This window comes from Equus przewalskii, unplaced genomic scaffold (assembly GCF_037783145.1).
Source record: "Equus przewalskii isolate Varuska unplaced genomic scaffold, EquPr2 ChrUn-6, whole genome shotgun sequence".
Taxonomy (NCBI): domain Eukaryota; kingdom Metazoa; phylum Chordata; class Mammalia; order Perissodactyla; family Equidae; genus Equus; species Equus przewalskii.
In genome coordinates, this window is record NW_027228754.1 from 3,312,275 (window position 1) to 3,339,976 (window position 27,702).

The 27,702-nt window shown below is 35.1% G+C and overlaps 1 protein-coding gene across 1 annotated transcript; it reads left to right on the forward strand.

Moving 5' to 3' along the window:
- The first annotated feature begins 11,686 nt into the window (after window positions 1-11,686).
- LOC103566822 (olfactory receptor 10T2-like) lies at window positions 11,687-12,631 on the forward strand. Its single transcript, XM_008543356.1, has one exon. The coding sequence runs from the start codon at window positions 11,687-11,689 to the stop codon at window positions 12,629-12,631; it is 945 nt and encodes a 314-aa protein (XP_008541578.1).
- The last annotated feature ends 15,071 nt before the right edge of the window (window positions 12,632-27,702 follow it).

A 27,702-nucleotide genomic window follows, 5' to 3' on the forward strand; every position in this document is an offset into this window, starting at 1 on the left:
TTTTCTTCTGGGAGCATCTTATGCCAGCACCTGTCAGATGGTAGATGGAGACTTTTGCCCTTGACAATCAGATTTCCTGAGAATTTCTCTTCACTGTTGCTTCAGTCAAGACTCTTGGTTGGGCCTTCCTATAGTCTTTTCAATTCTTAAAGTCAAGAACAGCCTCTGACATTCTTTCTCCCAGCCTTCTAATAGATATATAGTCATGCCTTGCATAATGACATTTCAGCCATCAATGGACTATACATGACAGTTGTCCCAGAAGATCAGTACCAGATAGTGTAGGTGTTCAATAGGTTATACCCTCTAGACTTACATAAGTACACTCTATGATGTTCTCACAATGACAAAATTGCCTAAGAATGCATTTCTCAGAATGTATCCCTGGCGCTGAGTTACACATGACTGTATAAGCCTCTACTTCCTTTAGCAAAACTTTCATTACTTTAAATATCTAAAGTGGATTCTGATTTACTCTCAGAAAACAACTATATATAATCCTACTTCAATCTTTGCAACAGATGTGGGAAATTTAATTTTTTTGTCTATATGTGCAATAACTTTATAAATGCCATTTTACTTGATATTATAAAGTTCCAAAGTTTTGGTATTATAAACAGCAAAATGAAATTGTTCTTTGAGCAATTGTCAATCATCTCCTTAGCAATATCCACAGAATGAAATTGCAGAGTCAAAATCTGTTCACATTTCAAGTTTGAATATGCATTGTATTGGCAAACAACTTCTGCAAAGGCTATATCAATTTATACTTTTACTAATTATATCTGAATATAATTCCAATTTCTCCATGACACATGCCATTTTTCATCTTTGAAGTTCTAGCTAAGATGAAAGATAAAAATTATATGTTGTCCCATTTCATGTTTCTTTAATTACTAGTAGACATAAAACATTTTACATAAATTTATCAGATATTTTTATCTTTTGGAAGTTTTTTATTTATATCATTTTCCTATTTTTCTTTTACCTTTTTATTTAGAGGTTTATATAATTACTTGGTTCAAAAATTATATTTGGACTTTGAATTGATAAATGTTCCACTTTGTCTTTTATTTTTATTAGAATGCTTCTTACATTTAAAATTAACCTTGTGTAGACTTAACTTACATACCATAAAATGTTCCCAATTTAAATGTAAAATTTGGTGAGTTTTGAAAGTGCATACTCTCAAGCAACAACCACCCCAATCAAGTTATAAAACATTTCTACAACACCAGAAACTTCCCTTGAATCCATTTGTGGATAATCCTACCTAGCCCTGGTCCCAGAAAAAGACTAATTTTGCTTTTTATTGATATGGTTTGGCATTTTCCAGAATTTCATATAATGGAAGCAAACACTATGTTCATTTTTGTGTCTGATTTCTTTCATTTAGCATAACATTTTTGAGACTCACACTGTTGCATTTATCAGTTCATTCTTTTTATTGCTAAATAGGGTTCCATTTATGAATAAACCAGAATCTATTCATCTGTTGAAATGTTGAAAGACATCTGAACTATTTCCAGTTTGAAGCTCATAGGAATAATACTTTTATAAATATTAGTTTCCAACTCATTTTGTAGATGTATATGTTCATTTATGTTTGGTAAATGGAAAGCCTATGCCATCTGCTAGATGTAAGTTTAACTGTTTATAAACTGCTAAACTGTTTTTCAAAGAGCTTTTATTGTAATTAATTTCTACCAACAACGCATGGGAGTCCAAGTGCTGTCACATCTTGGCCAGCTCTTGGTGTTGTCAGTCTTTTCAATATCTCACAAGTGTAGTAATATTTTACTATACTTTTGTTATATATTTCCTTGAAGATTATTATGTCGAGTATTTTTTCATGTGCTTTTGGCTATTTGTATCCCTTGTTTTGTGAACAAGATATTTATGTTTAAATCTTTAATCATATTTTAACTTGTTTGTCTTTCTCTTCTATTTTGTAAGAGATATTTTGTATTCTGGAGACAAGCCCTTTTTCAGATATATGTTTTGCAAATATGTTCTCCTACTACATGGTTTAACTTTTTGTTTTATTAATCATACTTTTTTATAGTAGTTTTAATGAAATATAATGTACATACCATAAAATTTACACTTTTAAAGTGTACAGTTCAGTGGATTTCAGTATATTCACTATTGTGAAATGACCAATATTATCTAATTTTAGAATAGCAGTTTTTAATTTAGATGTAGTTCAATTTATCAGTATTTTTACTTTTATGATTCATGTTCTCTCCTGTCTAATAAATATTTGTCTAATCCAACTTGCAAATTTTCTATGTTTTCTTCTGAAATTTGTACAGTTTTGACATTTTTTAGTTAAATGTATATGAAATGAGGTAAGGATCAAGGTGTATACTTTTTAGTTGCTTTTTTTTTTTTTTGAGGAAGATTGGCCCTGAGCTAACATTCTCTGCCAAACCTCCTCTTTTTACTGAGGGAGACTGGCCCTGAGCTAACATCTGTGCCCGTCTGCTTCTATTTTACATGTGGGACGCCTGCCACAGCATAGCTTGATAAGCAGTGTGTAGGTCTGCACTCGGGATCCAAACCTGCAAACCCCAGGCAGCTGAAGCAGAGTGCACAAACTTAATCACTATGCCACCAGACTGGCCCCAAAAGTGTATAGTTTTTAATATATATATCCAATATTTTAATCACAGTTTGTTGAAAAGACTATCCTTTTCTTATTGAAATGTCTTGGCAACTTTGTTGAAAATTAATTGGCCATATACGCACGGTACTATTTCCATTTTGAATGTTTTATTCCATTGATTCATGCGTCCATTCTTATGCCAATATTACTTGGTCAATGTTACTCTATAGTCTGTCTTGAAATCTGGTTCAACTGTTTCTAAATTGTGCTCATTTATTTTAAATGTTTTCATCTATTTCTAAATTGTTTTGCTAATCTGTGTGCTTTCCATTTCTATATTAATTTTAGAATCAACTTCTCAATTTCCAGAGAAAACATGCTGGGATTTGTATTTTAACTGTGTTTAATTATAGATCAGATTGGGTGTATGCTCTGCCACATGCCCACCTGGGTGAGCAGTGTGGGGCAGGTTGCCGAGAGACCAAAGAAAAGACGCGGAGACAGCAAACAAGACGTGTGGGTTTATTGGGAGTTACTTACAGGGAAGGTCCAGTGGCGTCTGACTGGACAGCAACGTGCACCTGCTACCACCCCCTGAGAGAAGCTTCCTTAAGTAGGCAGAGGAACAAAGGCTGCATACTTGCCAATGGGCTGTCCTTGGTACAACCACTGTTCTCAGGAACGGTAGCTCACATGGAGGAGCTCTGTGTCCCCGTAAGACACAATGTTCTTTACATGAGATAAGGGAGGATCCAGGCTGGCCAGGCCCTAGATTGTTACAAATCCCAGAAGCTGGGCTGCCTTCCCAGAAGGAAGCCAGAGGGACTCATGGTTGCAATGGGCCTGGGGCTTTTGCTGAGCAAGCAAGGCCCAGGCCCTACAGGGTAATTGCCATGTTAACAATTTTGAGGCTTTCAATCCATAGATATCTCTACATTTACTTAGATTTTCATTGGTTTTTCTCAATACTTTTTTTAGTTTTCAGTGTACCTTAATAGTACACGCTTTTTATAGCATTTTATACTAACTTTTGTAATTTCATTTTCCACTTTCTCGTTGATATTGTAAAGAAATACAGTTCAGTTTTATAAACAACCTACGACCTTTTATTCTTTGTATGTCTTATACCCTTGCTAAGTTCATTGACGAGCTCTTTTATTTACTAAAAATGTTTTACTAGATTTTTCTTGATTACTTAGGATTTTTCATGTAAACAATCACATTTTCTGTGAAAACTACCGTTTAACTTCTTTTTCAATATAATTGCCTTTAAATATTTATTTTCCTTGCCTTATTGCATTAGTTAGGACTCTCAGTACAATACTGAATTGAATTGGTGAAAGTAGACATTCTTGATTTGTTCTGGGTCCAAAATTACTTAACATATGCGTTTAATGACCCAAGAAGTGGTTTACCTTTGCAAATAGCCTAAGCACACTTGAAAAAAAATAGTTTTCTTCTATTGTTGTGCACAGTGTTTTATAAATATCATTTATGTCAAGCTTTTTGATATTGTTTATGTCATATAATTCTTAATTTTTTTCTGCTTATTTTATAAATTATAGAAAAAGAAGTGTTGAAATCTTCATCTATAATTTTGAAATTGCCTGGTTCTTTTTTCTGCCTGTTCACTTTTTTCTTCCTGGATTTTGAATCTTGCTTGTGAAATGCATATTTATTTTTCTCCATTAGAAACTTGTATTGAATTTTCTTTTTATCATTAAAACTGTTCACCTTCACTTCTGTTAACATTCCTTATGCCGAAGTCCATTTTGTCTGGTGTTAACATAGTCACTCTGACTTGCTAACAATTAGAGTTTTTGTGCTTTTATTCTATACTCTTACTGTTTCCTGAAACTTTATAATTAAAATGGGTCTCTTACAGAAAATACATGATTGGATTTTCCTTTTTCTATCCAAGTCTGATAATCTCCACCCTTTCATTGATGTGTTTACACAATTTATTGTTGAGCTATTTTACTTGGGGTGGGTTTAAGGCTTCCATCTTTCTATTCAATATCTCTTTGTTCCATCTGTTCTTTGTTCCTGTTTTCCCTTTTTCTTGACTTTCATTGGGTGAATTGAGTATTTTTTATTATTCTATCTCTTCTATTGTTTGATTATCAATACTTTTGTTTAATTTTGTGTTTTTTCTGTGCTTAACATATGCATCTTTAACTTATCAATCTTCAAAAAATATTGTAACACTTTATTTATAAAATGACTTTTACAACAGTATACTTTCGTGTCCCCTATTGAGTTTTGTGCTATTTTGTCATACATTCTTCTAATTGCTATAAATCCATATTACATTGTTATTTTGTGTTTGTTTTTATTCTTTATATATCTGGCTATCTTTAAAAACATTATAATTGAAAAAACTTATTTTTACTGAAATGTTTACCATTTCCACAATTCTGCATTACTTCAGGGAGATCCAAATTTTTGCATACAATCACTTCATTTCAATTTAAAGGATTTCCTTCAAGATTTCTTTTGGAGGATTTTACTGAAAAGAATTCTTTAAACTTTTGTTTTTCTGAAAAAATCCTTATTGTACCTTTATTTTTTCATCCCTCTATTTTCGAGTGATGGTTTCATTGAATATCAAATGCTAGACTTTAAAAATATATATATATGGCTTTCTCTTTTCTGAAAACTCTGTTGTGTTGGGTAGCTTTTTTTCCCACTGTCTATAAGATATATTTTGTTCTCTGGATGCTTAAAATTTTTTCTCTTTATCACATTGTAGCAGTTAGATCATGACAATCTTTGGCATGGTTCTCATTGTATGTATACTGCTTTGGATTCTTTGAACTTCCTAACTTATGAGTTTACATTTTTCATCAAATTTGGAAATTTTTCAGCAGTTATTTCTTCCAATAATTTCTCTGCCTCCTTACTAACACTCCACATATATGTGTTTTTAAACTTTTTCTGTTTTTCTACCAGTTACTTAGACCCTGTTTATTTTTGAAGAATTTTTTTCTCTTTGTGCTTCATTTTGGATATTTTCTCTTGCTATTTCTTCAAGCACACTGACCCTTTTTTTCAATGTCTAATCAATATACAATCAGATCTAGTTTTTTTTAAATTTCTGATATTATTTATTTTATTTCTGAAAGTCCCATTTCATTCTCTCATATATCCTTGATATATACTTCTCACATTGCAATTTTATTTTGGCAAACACTTATTTTACTTCGTAGGTAAGTTATTTCTTTCAGGGATTTATTCTTTTAATTACTTTAATCGGATGTATTTTACCTACATTATACTGAACGTATTTAAAATGTACAACGTGATGAGTTGTGATTCATGTGGTATATGTGAAACTATCACCACAATCAAAATAGTAGAGATTTCTTTTCACATCATTGAACTTTTGCAAATCATCCCTCCCTCTATCTGCTCTCTGTCATTACAGTTTAGTTGGAAATTTTCTGGAATTGTATATAGATGAAATAATACAGTATTTATTTATTTTTGTCTAACTTATTTCACTTGTCATAATGATTTTGAATTTTATCCATGGTTTATTGTGTATAAGTACTTGTTCTTGTTTATTGCTCAAGGAGTTGCATTGCCTAGGTACAGAATATTTTGTTTTGCTTTTTTTTGTTCTGTTTAAGAAATTTGGGCCACTAGATGCAAAACTACTATAAATATTTGAGTATAAGTATTTGTGTGACCATGTGTTCCACTTGTCATGGGTAGATAAATAGGCGCAGAAAGGGCGGGTCACTTGGTAGGTGAATGTTTTACTTTTTAAGAAACTACCAAAATGTTCTGCAAAGTGGTTGCAATTTTATATTCCTACTAGCAGTGTAAGAAGATTCCATTTCTCACTCTTTTTTAATGCTTAGTATTATCTGTATTGCGAGTTATAGTCATTCTAAGAGAGATACAATAGTATCTCATCATTGTTTTTATTTGTGTGTTACTGTATTGAGCTTGTCTATTCTGTGCTTATTGGCTGTGTGTGTGTGCATATGAGAGAGAGAGAGAAAGAGAGAAAATATGATTCAATATATTGTCCTTTTTTTTTTTATTGGCCATTGGTCTTCCTATTATTTACCTATAAGAATTCTTTAAATAATCTGGACACAAGAAGTCTCCTGTCTGATGTGTTTCAATATTTTCTCCCAATCTGTAGTTTGTCTTTTCATTTTCTTAAGGATATCTTTCTAAAAGCAGAAGCGTTGAACTGTGATAAAATCTAATCTCTTTCATTTCTATTTTGATTTGTGCTTCTTGCTTTCTTTCTAAGAAAACATTACCTATATTAACGTGACAAATATTTTCTCCTAGAGTTTCATTATTTTAATTTTTATATTTAAGTGTATAATTCATCTTGAGTTAATTTATTATGTATGGTTTTTATGGAAAGTTTGGCATTTATTTATTTACAATGAGTATATCTAGTTCTTCTGACATTATTCATTGAAAGACTTTTCTTTCCTCATTGAATTGCCTTACACCTTTGTTGAAAATCAATAGATAACATCTAAGTAGATTGAGACTTACTTTTCACTTATGTTAAAGCAGTTAGAGAGTAGCCTTTACTGATATCTAGTTTATCCTTGTTACTAAGGTGTGAGTTTTTGAGTTCTTTATTCCCTCTCTCAGATATTCTATGAGGTTTTTCCACTCTAGCTAGTTGGAACTCAAACATCTCTCAACCCCATTTGACTTCTAGGAATTGTGTAACTTAGAGCCTTCCAGCAGGTCTTTGCTCAGTCTTGTAGAGTTTCATCTTATGCTTAAGCATCTTAGTATTCGGCTCATATGCAAAGGTACTCATATGGATGTTTCTGGAACTCTTTCTCTAAATTTACCCATCTGTTTAATATTTTGCTCTACGCAGTATAGTTGCTTTAGACTCGTCAAACCACAATTATACTCTCCTCAGTTCAGCAGGATTACTGTGCTCTCCTTAGGTTCCTTATGTAAAATGGGAACAATATTTTCAGACTTGATGAGGTTATCATGGAATTATGCGAGTTAGTGAATGGATAATGATGACTTCCTGACAGATGTTCAAGAAGCTGCTATTAATGCTAGAGTTGCAGTATGAAAAATGGGTAGAAAGGAAGACTTCCTGCTGTAGTCCTTCAGCCCTTTTCTCTCTGAAACAACCTATCACTTCAAATAATTCTTACTCCTAAATGTTTGTGCTTTATCCTCAGAAACCAGATTACACTGGAATGACAAAACTCTTTGTTGGTATTAGCCAATATCACACATATAGCAATTGAAAATCTTACAATTCTCAAAATTAAAAATTAAAACACAAGAAATCTATGATTTCTTCCCACTTAAAATAGCACAAAATCTCTGAATCCTTCATAAAGATAAATATTGTTGGAAAAGAGAGATATTTAAGGAGACTTTGAGGACTTTGAAACCCACTGTTCTTGATACTGGATGTGAGAACTGTGCTCCCTCATAGCAATGCTGCAGCACCCTATGCTTGTCCCTATCTTAGCCCTCTTTGCCTTTTGTAATTCTCCATTGATTTCTCCATTTCCCTTCTAAATGCCAAGTTCTGTTCAGACAAAGGCAGTAGTTCTAAACTTGCTGAAAGTAAAAGAAATCACCTGGACCAACTGCAAAATATTCCTAGTCCTCATCTCAAATATTTCTTATTCAGAGGCTCCTGGGTAGAGCCAAGCAATAGGCATCCTCCTGAGCCTTCCTAAACCTCAGGAGGCTCAGGTCTCTGTTGTCCACAAACTGCCATTGTCACAGACTATATCATTCTCATCTTTTTGCAAACCTCCCCACCAAAACAATCCCCAGAGTTTCTGGAATATCATCGATACTCAATGCAATTGATTAAATTAATGAAGTGATGGATGCATAGATGGTTGTCTGCATTGATTAATGTGTTTAAAGATATGAATCTAGCAGATAGAGAAATGTAAATAAAAGTTAGAATTTGTGCCCCCTTAGAATGCAGGCATAACTAAGATGCATAAAGCAGGAGAGATATACAAAAAATTATCTGGTTTATTCTGCTAGCACTCTTGAAGGAAAAGGAGGAGACTGTATGAAATTTGTCAAGGATGGTCTTTATTTAATCCTTAAAACAGTTAATCTATATCCAGAATCTATAAGGCTGATGATTAAGGAAGTTGTAATTCATTACTTTATTCAGTAAATGAAACCTTGAGCCAAACTGAATGAACAGTCAAAAAAATCATAGTATTCAAAGCTACCCATCTTCTACACAGATCAAGTAAACTAGATAATTTATTTGACTCCTTTTTTCTTTCCAAGTTTTTTTAATGCCTAGAATCGAAAGAAGTACCTCCCTCCAAGGCCTCAATCCCCTGGAGTACCCTAACTCTATAAGACCCAGGGATTCTGTTGGAGCCTGTCATCAGTAATACAGAATTGCCAACATCAAAGCTGTCCAATTAGTTCCAGCCCAGCTACCAAGCAGAGCTTTCTTTTGTCTTTAAAGGCTTATAGCCCCTAGACTTTCCACAATCAATTCTGGAAGAAAAACACAGCCTGATGTTCTGACACATTGTGCCTGTTTTTCTCTTCTTTTTACATTTGATGGGATACAGGATAAAGAGACAGGATCGTACTAGAACTCTGTCTATAAATGTAAGTGTTTCCTTTGTATTATAGCTGTAGGATGATTCTTTACTGTTAGCAATAGCATCTGTCAATCTACTCTAAAAATGCTTTGGGGTACCAAAGAAAGATTCAGAGGCAGAAGAACTGGTGGACACCATGCACAGGTGGAGTGTGTCATAGACAGGGATAGAGACCATGTGGTGAAGGCAGAGATCCAGCTGAACAAAGTCCCGCCATATGAATATGAAGAGACAGTACAGTTAGAGAAGGATTAAAACAGTGTAAAACAGCAAGATAGTCCTAAAATAGAGTTAAATTGGGAAATAGGAGGAAACTGCTCAAATAGCAGGACAGATATGTATTTTAGCAGAAGGAAAAATGTATGTTATCGATTAAAGGTGGAAGAATGAGAGATAGGAGTAGATGGGAGGGCAGAGCAGACTGCCTGCATGAGGATCGCATAGAGTAAATCAGACAGAGATCTATTTTCTAAGCCAATGGTACACACAGCACAAAGGAAGCATTAAAAACAGGAGCCAGGTTAATCAGAAGACAGAGCCTTGGATGGAGGAGTTTAGGATATTTGGGATACAATCTCACCTCTCCTCTTAAATAGCTGTGCAACCTACATGTGTACATTTTACTTCTTCTGGCCTCAGTTTCTTCCTTTATAATGTGAGAGGGCTGGACTAGATACTGACAGTTAACATTTACTGAATACTTGCTATGAGTGAGAACTTAATTGTAAGCAGTTGGCACTCACAAAAGATGTTTGGTTTCTGCTATTATCATTCTCACTTCAAACTAAAACCTGAGGCACAAAGAAGTGGTTTCCACAAGGCCATAAAGCTGGTCAGTGGTCCCAGGCTAGGCAGTCTAGCTCCAGAGCTTACATTCTCCCCAGCTTTATTATGTTTCCTTTCCAATAAATGATCTCAGAACAAATTGAGAGAGAAGTAAATGCAAACAGTAATCAAAGACTTAGAGCTACTCAGGGAAGCCTTTCAGGAGCTAAATGTTAAGCTGGGGTTTTGTAGGAGAGAGAAATATTAATTGTGAGGGACAAAGAACAGTAGGTAAGGAAATGTCATATTATGTGTAGACACAGAGAGACAAAACTTAACTATGTTTGATATGTAGACCAGTCAGCTTGTCTTACAGCTGAGGGCCAGAGATATGATCCAATGCTCAGGACTAAAACACCTAAGATGGTGATTAAGACAGAGAATTCTAGAAATAATGTCATGAGAAATTATTGAAAGAACTAAGAATGCTAGTCAGAAGGAAAATAAGATCCATAAAAGGGTTTGATCATTTTATTCTAATAACTAAGGAGCTTTTGTTTATATAAAAAAAAAAAGAAAGAAATGTCTTTTGAGTGTCTGCGGAGGACAGATCAAGAACAATGAGTGGATGCTTTAAGGAGGCTTAGTTCATCTCAGAATACGTAGGTTCTTGCCAATTAAGCCTTCTAGCCAGAGAGCAGCCTCCTTTATGAAGCCTTCTTATAACTGGACCTTGACTATGGTGGTTGGATAATACTTCCAAAATTTACACAAATAGGTTCGCAGAATTGAGTGCAGATTAAGAAGATTCTTGAGCTTTGCTCTAATATAAAGATTATCTGATTGTCTAAAGCTGCTGTGAAGGTTTTAACATTATGTGATCTCCAAATCAAACCATAGATCTTGCTACTAATAATGGTGAGAGTTGTTCTGAAAACGTTATGGAGGCAATGGAGAATGAGGTAGAGGCCAAAAAAGTGGAGGTGTTAGCCCACACTTCATCATTCTCTGAGTGTAATTTCAGCTGTAATTAGGTTCTTATCTCCAAATTCCCATGCATGCATGACAAAGGAAATCCCAATATGGGATCATTCTAAGACCATCTCAAAGACTTCACAATTGATCATGGGTAAATAAATCTCAACACTTTTAATTAAATGAAAATACTTCATTACATCTAAGCAAGCAGTATTTGAGTCAAGTATATGAAGGACTGGATAGATCACTTTTCATTTGCTTTTATTTTTTCTGATCAGATTTTCATAAGATGGCTTCGAAGATAAGTGATTTCTAAGGACTGTTGCTCTCATTTGGGTTAAGCAAATGGTTTAATGCTTTTGAGCTTCAGTTTCTTCTTCCATAAAATGATGGGATTAAATGAGCTCTAAATCACTGTTTGATTTAACACTAAGTATGAAGCTTCTATACACATGAGAACACAAAGAATGGAAACAACTTACACAAGTAAGTTTCTTCAGGTATATTTGAATTGGGATGTTATTTATGTCACTACTCCTCATGCCTCCTGCTTTTACTTCAACCCCTGATCAGAGTACTTAATTTGTTTGTTACTCCTTTTTACAGATAGGTATTATCAGCTTTGTACAGAAACACAAATATGGTTTCTTTGAGGGCATTTTACTTTTGTCAAATTCTTCCTGTTCTCACTTTCAGGATATCTGAACGTGATTCTCACTGACAAATGAGGAGACAGAACCAGAGCATGATCACGGAGTTTATCCTCATAGGCTTCTCAAACCTGGGGGATCTGCAGATCCTTCTCTTCTTTATCCTCTTACTGGTCTACTTGACCACTCTGATGGCCAATGCTACCATCATGACTGTCATTCGTCTGGCCCGGGCTTTACACACCCCTATGTACTTCTTCCTGTTTGTCCTCTCCTGCTCTGAAACCTGCTACACCTTGGCCATTGTACCAAAAATGCTGACCAACCTGCTTTCCACAAGCCCAACTATTTCTTTCTCTGGATGTGCTGCCCAGCTCTATTGCTTTGTGGGCTTGGCTTGTACCAACTGTTTTCTAATTGCTGTAATGGGCTATGACCGCTATGTTGCCATCTGCAACCCTCTCAACTACACACTCATTGTCAACAGAGCCACCTGCATGCAGTTGGTTCTAGCCTCCGGCTTCTGTGGTTTCCTGATCTCTGTGGCTGTCAACGTCCTGGTGTTTACTGCACCCTTCTGTGCCTCCAATCAGATCAACCACTTTTTCTGTGACATTTTCCCTGTCATAAAACTGGGCTGCACAGACAGTAACCTGAAAGAAATGGTCATCTTCCTCCTCAGCATTCTGGTTTTGCTGGTTCCCTTAGTGTTGATCTTCATCTCCTACATCTTCATTGTTTCCGCCATCCTCAAGATCTCCTCAGTGGAGGGACGGTGGAGGGCCTTCTCCACCTGTGCCTCCCACCTCACCGTGGTCATTATCCACTATGGCTGTGCTTCCTTTATCTACTTGAGGCCCACATCCCTGTACTCCTCAGATAAGGACCGGCTTGTGGCAGTCACCTATACTGTGATCACCCCACTACTCAACCCCCTTGTCTACACACTGAGAAATAAAGAAGTGAAGGTGGCTCTGAGAAAGGTTCTCAGTAGATATTCATTTCCCAAAACTGTATGAGCGAATTGGTATGTCAGGTAATTTACTGTCCTGGACAGAATTTCAATTTGATAAATGGACCTATCCTTTTTTTGGTCAAAAAGAGAAATGAGGACTTCAAGTTACATTCATTCTTTTTATTGTAAAGTCTTTCTTCCTGTTTAGCCTATATTCACTGTAAAGGTTATACCATTGCATCTACAGAAAGTTATGTGAAGGTGAAAACTTTCAAGGACTCAAGTCATGCTATTTTTGTGCATTGAAAATGTCAGTTTTATTAGATCAACCCCACAAATGATGCATTATCTTTCTGAGAACCCCCAGACCATTGATATCCTTCCCGCATTGAATAAAACAGTAGAGAAAGTCGTTCGATTCTCCGAATGCCTCTACATGTTTTCTGAGGTTTAAAAGAAAATATTTATAATAAATTATTTATAGACAAGAGCAATGAAAATTCACTTACATAGAGACGAGGAGGGAATTAAAGTTTTAAGTGGCTGATGGCAAAGTGGAAAACACAGACTTTGGAGTCACAAAGACCTGGGTTTGTATCTTGATTTGGATCATTTTCCAGCTAAATTCCATGAACCAGGCTTCACCTCTGTTATATCGGTTACTCGCTATGTAACATGAGACCCTCAATATGTCCTCAGTGGAGCACTGTAAGTACTAAATAAACTAATAGTCATAAAGTAATTCCATGCTTGTCTGGTATTACAAAATATTAGTTATCTTTCAATTCCCTTTCATTTTCCTTTCTTCATTCCATAAACTAGGATTGTACTTAATGCCAGATACACTGTGAAAGTAAGTTGACCATTCAAGAGTTCTGTTTATGCATCTACCACTATGTGCAAAGCATTAAGGTAGGTATTTTAGGCAAAGAGTAAAGTACAGTCCTCTCTTTCTTTCATGCCTCGCTGTGGGAAATGACCAAATTTCAGTCACCTGTGTAGGGGTATCATATATATTTGTCTGAGTTTACTGTGGGTGTTGTTAAAAGTGTGTTCCAATAAAACAACTAAATATTTTGTCACTTTTTAAAAACAATTTTATTGAGGTAACATTGGTTTATAACATTATATAAATTTCAGGTATACTTCATTATATTTCCATTTTTGTGTAGATTACATCATGTTCACCACCAAAAGTCTAGCTGCCATCTGTCACCATACTCATGTGCCTTTTTAGCTCTTTCACCCTGCCCACTCCTCCCTTCCCCTCTGGTAGCCACCAATTTGTTCTCTGAGTCTAGGTGTTTGTTTGTTGTTGTTTTTATCTTCCACATATAAGTGAAATCATATTGTATTTGGTTTTCTCTGTCAGACTTGTTTCACTTAAAATAATGCCCTCAAGTTCCAACCATGTTGTTGCAAAGGGCAAGAATTCATGTTTTGAATGGCTGAGTAGTATTCCATTGTATTTATATACCACATCTTCTGTATCCAGTCAAACATTTTTTATCCATTAAAACAACTAAATACTATATAATATTAATTTCCTAAATTCTCATCCCTCAGCCTTTTGCTGGAGTGTCATGTGATTCAGGAGCTCTTCCTTGAAGGAGTGGTCACGTAACTTAGATTTAAAGTAAATTTCCTCCATACTTGCTGCGTGAGCATATACCAATAACTTAAACTCTATAAGTTGAGAGCGATTAAAATAGGGCTGTTTTATTACTAAATGAGGAAATGCCTTACAGTATTTCTAGCACATTGCATTGAAACATAACATGCATTGGATAAATTTTAAGACAGTGTTATTGTCAATATATGTAATCTTGAGGGACAAAAGAGGAGATTAGAATGCAGGACATAAGAATAAAGGAGGAAGAAATGCTAGGATTAGAAGAACAGAGAAAAATCAGAAAAAGAGTAATAAAGGAGTGACAGCAGGCTTAGTCTAATTTACTTTATGCCAACAGTGATTACTTTTAACACAAAAATAAATTATATTTCTGTTAGTCAGCAGAAAAGAAAATCCCTATATCTAGGAAAATGGACTATGTAAATACAAAAGAACAGGAAAAACCAGAGTAATCTTAAAGAAGTACAAGTCTAGAGGACTTACATTTCCAATTACCAAAACTATAATAAAGTTGTAGAAAAAAAGATAGTACAATTTGGTACAAGAATACATGCCTTGAACAAGGGAACAGAAAAGATAATTCAGAAATAAGCCAGTACATGTATAGTCATCTAGTTATGACAAAAGCGGCACTGAAATTCAAGTACATCCTCCCATATTTGCAATGACAGATGATTTTTTAAAAAATAACACAGGATCAAACGGGTATTCATAAGACAGAAAAAAAAGAATCTTTATTTGTATCTCATATCAAACACAAAATCAATTTCAGATGGATATTAGAACTAAATGTAAAAGTCAAGCGATAAACTTTCTAGAATATTTGGAAATAAATCTATGATCTTGTGGTGGCAAAAGCGGCTTAAAAAGCACACAAAAGCATTACTCAGAAAGGAGAAGATTGATAAATTATACTTTACTAAAATTAACACCTTTGTTCATCAAAAGACACATTAATGGAGTGAAAATGAAATTGTCAGAGTCAGATAAGATATTTGAAGTGCACATAACCAACAATGGACTGATGTCCAGTATGTTAACAATATTTCTATGAATTAATAAAAAAAAGAGACATCATCCTTTTTGTGTGTGTGTGTGAGGAAGATTGGCCCTGATCTAACATCTGCTGTCAATCTACCTCTTTTTGCTTGAGGAAGTTTGTCACTGAACTAACATCTGTGCCAATCTTCTTTTATTTTATGTGGGATGCCACCACAGTGTGGCTTGACAATTGGTGCTAGGTCTGCCGCCAGGGATCCAAACCTGCAAGCCCAAGTCTCCAAAGCAGAGCACAGGAGCATAACCACTACACTACTGGGCCTGTCCCCATATCCTCCATTTTTTAGTGAGCAAAATATTGAACAAGAGTTTCAAAAAAGAGGAAATCCAAATGGCTGGTTAACTTATGAAAAAGTGCTCAATCTCATTAGTATCACAAAACTCCAAGGACAGTTACATACATATACTAGAATATCTCAAGTGAAAATGAGTTACAATATAATTTCAGGCTGAAGTTTATCTTCCTAACAGCCCAGAAGGAAGAATCTAGAGGATGTGGAAGGAGAACAACTGAGGAAAGGAGAGCATATTTGACTCTCACCCCTTGTTGCAAATGTGGAGCAACTGGAACTCCAGAACAATACTGGTGGGAGTATACGTCAGTACAACTTCTTTGCAGAGAGATTTGACAGAGTCTAGCATAGTGGAATACAGCAGACTTTCATTTAATATTTGCTGTGCAACAAATTACCTCCAAGCACAGTGAGGTAAAATTCTTGCTTGTCTTTTTGTGACTGACTTATTTCACTTAGGAAAAGATTTAATGGTTATAGAGTTTCAGATTTCTCAAATGAAAAAGTTCTGGAGATTTGTTTCACAACAATGTGAATATACTTAATGCTACTGAACTTTACACTTAAAAGTGGTTAAGATGGTAAATTTTAAGTTATGTGTTTGTACCGCAATAAAAAAAAAAATGTTTCTTACTGTGTGTCTGCAGGTTGACTTAGGGTTGGCTGATCGGAGCTGAGCTCAGCATCATGACTGCTTCACACTGCATGTCTTTTGGGTCTGACCTACTTAGGTAGGTTGGAATCAGATCTGAGTCAGCATTAATAAGTTTAGAGCCCAGGTTAAAAGAACAGAAGCTACTTGCAGAGAGCTTGTCTCATGGTGATAGCATAAAACCTACAATGCTTCTTTTGACCAAGTCTTGGAACTGGTGAATTATCACTTCTGCCCACATTTCATTGACTAATGCAAAGCACAATACCAAGCTCGAAGTTTAAGAGTGAGGAATCATACTCTGCCTCTAATGGGAGTAGCTGCAAAGTTACATAACAGAGGATATAGAAAGGGATAAAGAGCTGTGGCTAAAAATTCAGTCTACAACAGTAAGGCATAACCCAGCAATTCCACTGGTAGTGTAGACCAGACAAAAAGAGTCATATGTCATTAAAAGGCATATACAAGTATGTTATTAACAGTAGTTTTCATTTTAGCCCAAACCTGGAAATAACCTAAATATCCATCAATAGTACAGCAAACAAATAAATTGAAGTGCATTCATGTATTATAATATTATAGAGCAGTGAAAATTTACCACTACAATTAATATCATGGGTAAATCTCACAAACGTAATTTGAGTGAAAGAAGCCAAAACCAAACATACATTCATAAATTTTAAAAACTGGCATAGTGATAGAAGTTAGAATAAAGGCTCCTCAGGCAAGGAGATGGCCAGCGTTCTACTTCTAAATCTGGTCATGGATACATGGGTGTATCATTTTGTGAATTCAGTATACACAATGATTTGTGTACTTTTGTATAGTATATTACAGCTTAGTAAAATGTACTTAAAATTTAGGAAAGAATCAAGTTGAAAAGGCTAAATTGAAAAGACAAAGCAAAAGGGATAATGGATAGTTAGGATATATGGATATAAATCATTTGGTGTTTTAATATACAAGATATTGTTTCCTGATGGTTTCATACTCCATAAATGCATTAAAACTCTATATGGACAAGAACTGTAACTCATTCATCTTAACATCCCCTCAATGTCCAGAATAGTGTGTCACAGAGTAGTTATTCAGAAAATATATATTTAATAAAATTTTTGAATATTTTGTTTATAGCAAAATTCTCTACAATCATTACAATGAATGAATAAATTTCTACAATGAATTTTATTTTCTTTTTTGTAATCTGTTTCCATGCATCAGTTACTTCCTATTATGAGAATTTAACTTATACCAATATCCACTGGTATATTGTTATTAGGTTTTCCTCCTTGTTGTCTTTCACAAGCTGCCCTCTACCCAAAAATACACTGAGGATCTGGCTGTGGGCCATCTTTACTGCTGCCCAGAGACAACATAGATCTGACACTTAGAATCCTATTTCTTTCTCTCCCCACCTTCACAACCATTCCTCTTCCGGGCTGAGGCTTATCCTCCTAGCTGCACAGGAAGAAGAGTCTAGAGGATGAGGAGGGAGAACAATTGAGGAAAGGAGAGCATATTTGACTCTCACTTTTGGCTCCTCTTGGGGAGATGCCCATAGTGCAAGGAGGTGAGATAAACTTTTGAAGTTCCGACTGCCAGAGGGAAGACAAAGCAAAGACGTGGAAGAATACTATGAATAATTTTAAAAGAAGGAACTATTGGGAAGAGAAGGGAAAGGTAAGAAGAGCAATGTGGCATATCAGATGATTTTGTTCTCCAGGTGCACTTTGGAACAAGATAACAGAAACTGAGGTAAAAATATCACGGGCCTCAGAGCCACACTTTTGCGTCTGTTGTATGGAAGGGAAAAGAGACATGAGTAAGCAGGCTGGAGTGTTTTGTTTCAGCATCCCTAACCCCAAGGCCTTGAAGAGTTTGTAGAGTGGGAATTGTGCTGGAGGGAGATCTGGATAATCTTAATCCAAGCTAACGATCCATATAAACCAGAGAACTGGGTGGGCTGAGACCAGATAAATAAACCTGCATTTTTAATTTAGGCTATAAGACTGATGTTTTAAGGTGTAGTACGATCATTTTGTTTTGTAGACCTTCTTCCATTCTGCTTAGATAGCTAATAATTATTTGTGATTTCATTAATACGATTAGTACTTCTAAATTAAAAACCACAACCCTCATCTGTTTTAAATCTGTGAACAATACAACCCAATCATTTGTGTTACCTTATTAATATATTATTGCTTTAATAAGATTATTATATTTGATCTAATTTCTTATGTATTTACTTAATATATTTATGTTTGCCTTAATAGTACGTATTTTAAGTCATCTCAAATCCGCCCTGGAATGCAATAGGGTCTTATACTGTAAGATTCTTCAGGTTGCAAATAAAAGATAATCCAACTCAAATTGGCATTAGCAAAAAACAAATCTGTTGGTTCATGTAAGCTGAAAAGTCCAGTGGTACAATGGTTTCAGGCACAGATTGATGCAGAGTTCAAATGGTCATCCTCAGTAATCTGGATGCATCTCACAGTTCTGCTTCGTCAGCCTTTGCTACATTTTAGCCTAAACTCAGCAGTCTCTGACACCTTCAGCTCACAAAATCCAGTCCAGAGGAAGAGAGAATTCACTTCTTCAGACATGAAAACAAAAGCTGGGAGACTGAATTTTGTTGTTCCTGAATGTCCAGAGTTGGATCACATGCCCATCCTGAACCAAACACTACAGCCAGAGAAAACTCCAGTGTCCTGACTGACTTAATAAATGTCACCTGCTCCCCCATGAAATGTTAGGGCAAAGCAATTGAATGAGAGTGAGGGCACAACAAACGAAAATAAAACTGAGGCACCATTACTATAAGTAGTGGGAGTGACCAATTGTAGATCTTCTTTGGAGAAATGTCTCTTTAGGTTCTTTACTCATTTTTTAATCAAGCTATTTGTTTTTCTGCTATTGAGTTGTATGAGTTCCTTATATATTTTGTATTAACACCTTATTGGATGCATTGTTTGCGAGAAATTTCTCCTATCCCATAGGTTGCCTTTTAATTTTGTTGATTGCTTCTTTGCTGTGCAGAGGCTTTTTAGTTTCATATAATCCCACTTGTTGATTTTTGTTTTTGTTGCTTGTGTTTTTGGTATTGTCCAAAAAATCCTTGCCAAGAACCATGTAATGAAGTTTTTTCCCTATGAATTCTTCTAGGAGTTTAACAGATTCAGGTCTTATATGTAAATCTTTAACCCATTTTGAGTTGATCTTTATGTATGGTGTAAGGTAAAAGTCCAATTTCATTATTTTGCATGTAGATATCCAGCTTTTTCAGCATCATTTATTGAAGAGACTATCCTTTTGTCATTTTGAAGACATACAAATAGCCAACAAGTACATGAAAAAGTGCTCAACATCACTAATCATCAGGGAAATGCAACTTAAAACCATAATGAGATATCACTTCACATCTGTTAGAAAGACTATTATCAAAATGACAAAAGATAAGTGTTGGCAAAGATGTGGAGAAAAGGTAACTCTGGTACACTGTTGGTGGGAATGTAAACTGGTACAGCCTTTATGGAAAATAGTATGGAGCTTCCTCAAAAAATTAAAAATAGAACTACCATATGATCCAGCAACCCCACTTCTGTGTATATATCCAAAAGAATTGAAATCACAATCTCAAAGAGAGCCTGCACCCCCGTGTTCATTGCAGTACTATTCAAGATATGAAAACAACCTAAAGATCCATAATAAAAGATGATAGAATAAAGAAAATGTGGCATATACATACAATGGAATATTATTCAGCCCTAAAAAAGAAGTAAATCCTGCCATTTACAATGAGATGGATGAACCTGGAGGACATTATGCTAAGTGAAAGAAGCCAGACGCTGCAAGACAAATATTGTATGATCCCTTACGTGTAGAATCTAAAATAGTCAAATTCACAGAAGCAGAGAGTAAAATGGTGGTTGTCAGAGGCTAATGGGAGGGGAAATGTGGAGATACTGGTCAAGGGTTACAAAATTTCAGTTATGCAAGATAAGTTCTGGAGATCTGTTATATAGCATAGTACCTACAGCTAACAATACTGTATCGTATACTTAAAATTTGCTAAGAGGATAGATCTTATGTTAAGTATCCTTACAGCAAAATATCAATGATGATAATAACCGTAATAATAAAAGTGGCAGGAGGAAACTTTGGGCAGTGATGGATATGTCTATGGCCTTGGTGACGGTGTTGGTTTCACAGGTATATACTTATCCCTGACTTCATCAAGTTGCGTACATTCAAAATGTACAGTTTTTTACATGTCAATCGTACCTTTTTATATGTAAGTAGTTTTTAAAAAGTAGCAGAAATGAATGATGGACATCAATAAAAAAAAATGTACAGCATTCACATTCAAATATGTTGCATTCCATTCTTCTTATTTCTTCATAGGCATTATTTCTTGCTGTGCCTTTTGTTCTCTCTTTTTTCTCAGTTTCGTTATTTCTTCATCTATCAGATACTTTATCAATTCTTACTATGCACAAAGCCATTGTTAGAGTTCAACATCCATTGACATATGGTTGGAAAGTGATGTTGAAATCACATATATTCCCAGATTAGCCACAAAGCAAGTGGAAACCAGAAACTTTGGAGGTTAGAAAATGAGTGAAGGTATTTTCTTTTAACTGAGAGATTGTTTATATGATTGGGGGTAATGCTGTCCATGACCATTTATTCACCCAACATTCAGCCCATATATATTTAGTGTCTCCTACATATAATAATGCACCATATTAGTTTCTGGGAAAGGGAATGGAGAGGTAGAAGTCGTGAATTTAGGGGTTAGGATGAGGAAATGAGACTCCTTTCAGTTTATTCCGACCAGGGCCTTCACTATAAAAAGCAACATTGCTCAATCTGCCCTATCATCCTGACAGGAAACTACTTCCCTAATTATAAGTACAAAAAGACACACTTTAAGTTAAACAAACATATTTTATACTACACCTATCACCATAAATTATCTGCATAAATTACCCCTTTGTCCCTTTGCTAACCTGTAAAAATTGAGAAATCAACTCAAAATTAGTCAAATTTTCTAAAATTGCTCCATCTGAGAATGGCTTAGAGTATTTTTCTCCCCAATCCCCAACGTCTGGGCCCAATTTTGAGCAATTTGGCATTTTGTAACTTGTCTGGGCCCAATTTTGAGCAATTCGGCATTTTGTAACTTGCATCTATTTTTCACAATCACCTCAGCTGTTAATTAAACCCAGTGCGACATCTCCATGGCAATGACTGGCATCAGGAGACACACAGAAGAACCACCCGCTACCAATAAATACATGAAAGTGCCAAATGCTCTCTGGTCACTATTAGATGTGTCTTTGGTCAACTGGCACAAAATGATAGAAGGAAACTGGTAACATTTGGTCAGGGTCTAAGTCCCCAGACCATCATCACATCTCTATTCCTAAGTAGAGATCAGTAGCCTCTGTCCCTTTTTGACCTTTCCCCTTTCTCCACTTCAACTTGGATTCCGAATGTATTAACCTCTGTTCCTCTGGCTCCTCTTAGTGAAAGAGAGAGGAAAATGGGAGTCCATCTATGTGTAACAGACATCCATGTTGGACTGATTACATACAACATTTAAAAACTGGACAATGGACAGAAAATGAAAGTAAACATCTGTCCTCCAGCAGGACCTATATTTTCACATTTCAGGTAAGAGACAGAAAAGGGTGATGGGCCCATGCTGGTGCAGAGTCCGTAAAAAACAGATACAGCCACTGTTAAGGATATAGACTCCAAATAATGCTAACTAGGATTATTTGAGCTTTAAAGTGAATTTCTGCAAAGCTATGCATAAAAATTAAGTGACTCATTGCTCTTCCTAGATTTACATAGACATTGTCATGGTTCTGACTTAATTCAATAGAGCATTCAACAATATTTTAATCACAAAATCTCTTGTTTCATTATAGTAAGAACACTTAACATGAGATCTATTCTCTTAATAATATTTCAGTACACAATAGCATATTATTGACTATAGGCACAATGTTGTACAGCAGATCTCTGAGATGTATTCATGTTGCATAACTAAAACTTTATATTTATTAAATAGTCACAAGCTATTTTTGCCTTCCCTTAGGCCCTGGCAACCACCATTCTACTTTCTGTTTCTATGATTCTGACTCCTTTAGATAACTTATTTAAGTGGAATTTGTTTTTCTGTGACTGGCTTATTTCACTTCGCCTAATATCCTCCAGGTTCATCCATGTTGTTGCAAAGGGGAGGATTTGCTTTTTTCTAAGGCTGAATAGTATATCATTGTATGTGCATAACTACAAAATCTTAAATAACAACCTTTTTCCAGAAATTATTGCATTAGATGGGATCTAGATGAAGTTACAATATCTAATACAGGTTCAACAACTTGGTGAGTGCTCTCCAAATAATTACAGTTGACAGATATAAAGACACAGAAACACTGCCCTTTGGGAACACAAACTCAGAGACGGTCAGAAGCACTAGCACAAGCTCATAGAAAACATGTAGACTCAGGAAACAGAAAATGAACAGAGGAGTAACTGCAATATGCAATGAGGAAGTCATTATCTAGAGAATAAACATCTTCAGGAGGCAGCATAATACTGTGGGAATCACATTCATCTGAAAGACAAAAGACCTCTGTTCTTTTGCTAACATCCACTCTGTTGCTTTCTGGTCTTGAGATTTTCATAAATACTCTCTGAAGCTCAATTTCTTCATCTGTCAAATGAGACTACTAGGCTAGATCTTGAAGATTCCCTACAGCCATAACATTTATGCTTTCTGGGGATCCTCCTGGGGAAGAGCCAAGGACTAATGGAACATACATTTCCCAGTCCTGTGAAGGGAAATCATCTTTATCCTATTAAATCCTTTCTAAAACCAGTGGAGTGCAGCAGACAGAGCCAAAGTAATATTCTCAAAACTGCCTGCCCCTTTTCAATCTAAATTATAATTACAAAACTAATATTTGTGTAATACTCAACCATTGCAAAATATTTTTTTCATTCATTTTGGAGAAACTTTGGAAGTTAGGTTAGCTGATATCAGAATTAACCCCATTATAATGATGAGGAAATTGATTCAGACATGTCAAAGTCAAGGAACTAATCCATGGAAGAGTTGAGACTTGAGACCATAAGAAAATTGTAATAGAAACCCTTTTCTATAAATACTTTCACCTGGAAGCAGGGTGACAGAATACTTCTTTCCCTTTCTCAGCAACACACACATGCACACACATACACAAACACACAGATTATACTCCTACACCAATCAGAAGATCTGTGGTTTAGTGCTAGTTCCACCAGCTGTGTGAACTTGAGAGAAATCCTCAAACACTTTGATTCTCAAGTGTCTCTTCTTTATGATGCAGATATTAAAAGGAATACCTATCCCATGAAGTCATTATGAGGACCAATGAAAGAATATATATAACAGTATTTCCACCCTATCTAGAATATGGAGAACATGTAAAAAATGTTAGTTCACATTATTTTTCTAAAAGATGGATCTAAATTTTGTTTGATAAACTAGTAACAAAATTGTGTCCTCTTTTTCTTCCTGGAAATATCAAAAGCAATACTGATAGACTGATAGGCTGGGATGATCCTCCCCAAAGAACCTAATTGAGCTGTTTATTTGTTTATTTGTTGTTGTTATTTTGAATTTATGACCTTAATATGGAATTTATGGTAAAGAAACAAAAGAAGAGAAAAAGGAGAAAATAATTGTCTCTTGTTTCACAGACCCGTGCAAACTTATGTATTTCCTTTGTAAATGAGATGTCTCTGCGTGTTTATACAGCAAAACAACAGGTACTTGTTCAATTCTGAACGGTTAGTCAACATTAAGAAAGAAAAATCAGTCAGCTCTATCACAATGCCTACGTATGTAATCCCACTAAAACTCAGGACATATTTTTAATTAAAATGCTTACAGGTGATGTTCAAATACTATTTGTTCTTCAAAGACTTCCATGAATTTATTTATTTTTTTCCTCAAGATTTTCAGGACATTTTGCTTATATTTCTTTTATAATGTTTATCATAATTCATCTTGTAATGTGGCTAGCTGTTTGATTCTCTGTTCTCTGAGAAAGGAACAATAGTTTTATTCCTATTTATATCTGTACAGTTTATGACATAACAGAAATTATGAAATAATAAAGTATGAGTATTATGAAATAATCTATTCCAGTCCTTAGAACTCAATAAATAGCTGAGGTTGACTCCTAAATATATAGATAAAACATGGTGGATAAAATATGCATTACTGGCATTATGAAGCATCTATAACAAGAAACTTCTAAATGTTTATTTACATGTGACAATTTTATCTTTTAAATTTGTCCTAAAGCGCCCCCCCCCCCAAAAGTTAAAAAAAATTAGGAAACCTCCTCTGCTTTCTACCAGGTATAGATGACCGGCATGGATGACTCTGACTACAGAGCAACCAGATACCAAAGGACTTGCATGGTACTTCAAGATCAGTAACTCTTTCTTTCCTTTCAGTGCAGAATAGAACTCCATGGAAAACCAAGTTGCTTTCAGTCAGGCTTGGAGACACTCAAGGACATGATAATACCTCTTAAATTTTCCCTCCCTGGGAAAATACAAAAAAGGCATTTTCAACAACTTGCCATGAGTTTAAATGCTCATTACACCGTTGATGAAAATATTTCTGATCCCAATCCCCATAGAATAGCAATAAAGTAATAAAAGGTAAGTATTTATTAAGCATTCAATACTTATTGAATTTGTTTCTTTCATATACATGGTTCAATTAATTTTTACTATAGCCCTGGGAAGCAGGGCTATAGTTTTCTCACCATACAAATGAGAAAATGGGACTTAGAGAATTTAACATCTTACCACTAGAACATGGTAGAGTCAGGATGAAAGCCTACATCTGTCTAAGTTCAAAATCCATTTTATTCCTACATTATTCAACTTTGGTTTGCCTTTTAGGATAAAATTGAGATCATATATGCGGAAATTCGTTAGTAGTTTTGAGAATTTGGATCCTGGAATTAGAAAGACAACAGTATATTAGTAGTAAATACACCTAGACAATAAAAATCCTTGCGTTAGGCATTGAGCGAAGAATCAAGGTAATAAGATAGAGGAAGAGGAGATTGGTTCCTTTCACAGGCTTTGAGTTGGGGGGAGTGAGTGAGTGGGGGGAATAATTATGGAAGCAGAAAACATCAGGGACCAGAGAACATTCTCCCACAAGCCAGGAGATGTAACTGTGGTTACCCGAAATCTTTGAACATCTAGACTAAAGTAGAAATTAAATAGTGCCGAGTCTCATGATATTGTTCCAAAAATGCTTTAGAGTAGCATTTCTGTAACAGATGTAAAGAAATGCAGAAATAAGTACAAAAAAATGTTCTTTTCTAAGGAAGTATAAAAGATTTGTTTTCTCAGTGCTCGCACAATTGCAAGTGCATATCTGTCATTTCATCCACATCATTTTATAGTAATCTCTTCTCCTGAATACATCTTACTCTTGAACTGTGAGCAACTTGAGGCCTTGGACAGTGTCTTATTTATACTTGTATCGTTAACACATACCTAATGCCTGACACACAATTGTAATCACACCACTTAATACTTGTTGCTTAGTGCTTGATATTCTTTATTTAGTTATTCTCAGCTAAGGATAAGGTACATTGCCATTTTTCTTTTGTTTTTAATATTAGTTAAGATAATGATTTTGAATGACATACTTTTTTAAATTGGGTAAACATGAGGTTACCCTATAATTTTCCTCTCATTTATTTACATTCAAGTATACTTTAGAGAACAGCAAATGTACTAAGAATTGGGAATAAACCCAGGTACATAGAATTCCAGTGACCAAATGCTTTCTTGAAGGCTATTTTCCTATTATAAACTGAAATTTCTCTTTTTGGTTTGAAAGGGTAAAAGAGTAAAGCTCAGTTCTATGATACAGAAATTCTTCTGTAATCTTGGATATTTTTGGTCTTGAGCAATCCTCATGCCCAGGATAAGATAACACTGAGGATTCTCTTACTCTGTGAATCCTAGGAAGGTTGTGGCAACACGAATAAGATATGTAACAACATGCCAAGTTAGCTTTCTTATTTATATGAAACTTATATTGAGAAGCTATTAGATATTTATATGGTTCTAGATGCTGAGAAGAATTCAAGTGAAAATACATATAATTCACATCTTCCCCTCAAGGGTACATAATCTAGTGGAAAAGAGAGATGAGAAAAAATCAATGCAATGTTTAAAAATTAAGTAAATGATACATCAAACTGCCAATAATATCTCATGTGAATTCTGAGGAAGAAAAAATTCCTTTTAAAGGGAGATATCAATGAAGCTTCCAGAAACCGTGGATTTGGATGAGGCTTCATCATAATGGTAAAATATTTGCAAATAAAAAATGGGTAAAAAAAACTAACATGAGCCAGGAATATAACCAAAGAAGGACACAACATATTTGCACAATAGTGATGCATCCCAGAAAGTTCTATAGATGATCACAGAAACATAGTTTGGTCTCCAAAACAAGACCTTGAAAACCATAAAGACTTGAACTTCATACTGTAGTCATGAGTAAAAGTTTTGAGAGGGGGAACAATATGATACAATTCATAATTCATAAGTTTGAAAGGAGAAAGAGGGATTGAAGGTATGTGGGACTGTTGATGGGAGAGAGAGCCATAATGTGGTTTTGGTAGGAGTCAAAAGAAATGATAAAAATAGCTAAGATTCCTGAAGAAAGAGCATAGTTCTCTCTTCAGGAGACAGGGCTCTGACCGAGATATAAATTAGAGGACATGAAGATGGATTCCACATTGGGTAACTATTTTTCAGCTTTGGGAAAAGAATAAAGATACAGAAGCAAGAGTCAGCATAATGAGAGTATAAGAAGGTGGAGCTGATAACTCATGCCACGAAGTAAGGCAAACAGAGTTGGAGAGAATGCAGGTCTAGATTATAGAGAGGTTAAAACTAAGAGTAGGAGTTTAGATGTAAGGAGAATGATAATGAAAAGCTGTCGATCACTATACATAATGTTATATGTAAATGTAGTGTATTCAGATGATTTGTTTCGAAGCTGCAGGAAAGGGGAAGAGTGTTAGGCAAGAAAGCCAAATGGACAAGAGTTACAGGCTAATGTGAGAGTGAGAGGCTGAGAATTTAAAATTCTCATCCTGGGAAGGGAGATGAAGGGAAAACTGAATCTGAGAAATGTCAAGAACATTTTGCCTACAAAGTTGGAATTACTGTGGAGACTCAAAGTTGGAGGTACACTTTACCTGACTTTAGATACTTCTTTACACCTTAAAAAAACTGCAAGGAGAAGGAATAGTGAGTTTAGAACTCAAAATCTGAGAATTCATGCTCTGTGATGATCAGTTTCCTGTGAATTTACTATTTTTCAGGGATTTCTCTTGGCAATGTCTCCTCCTCTCTCTGAGATTGTCTCCTGATGTGTACCTTCC

Coding starts and splice junctions, on each gene's coding strand:
- LOC103566822 (XM_008543356.1), top strand. CDS start 11,687: ATGAGGAGACAGAACCAGAGCATGATCACGGAGTTTATCCTCATAGGC.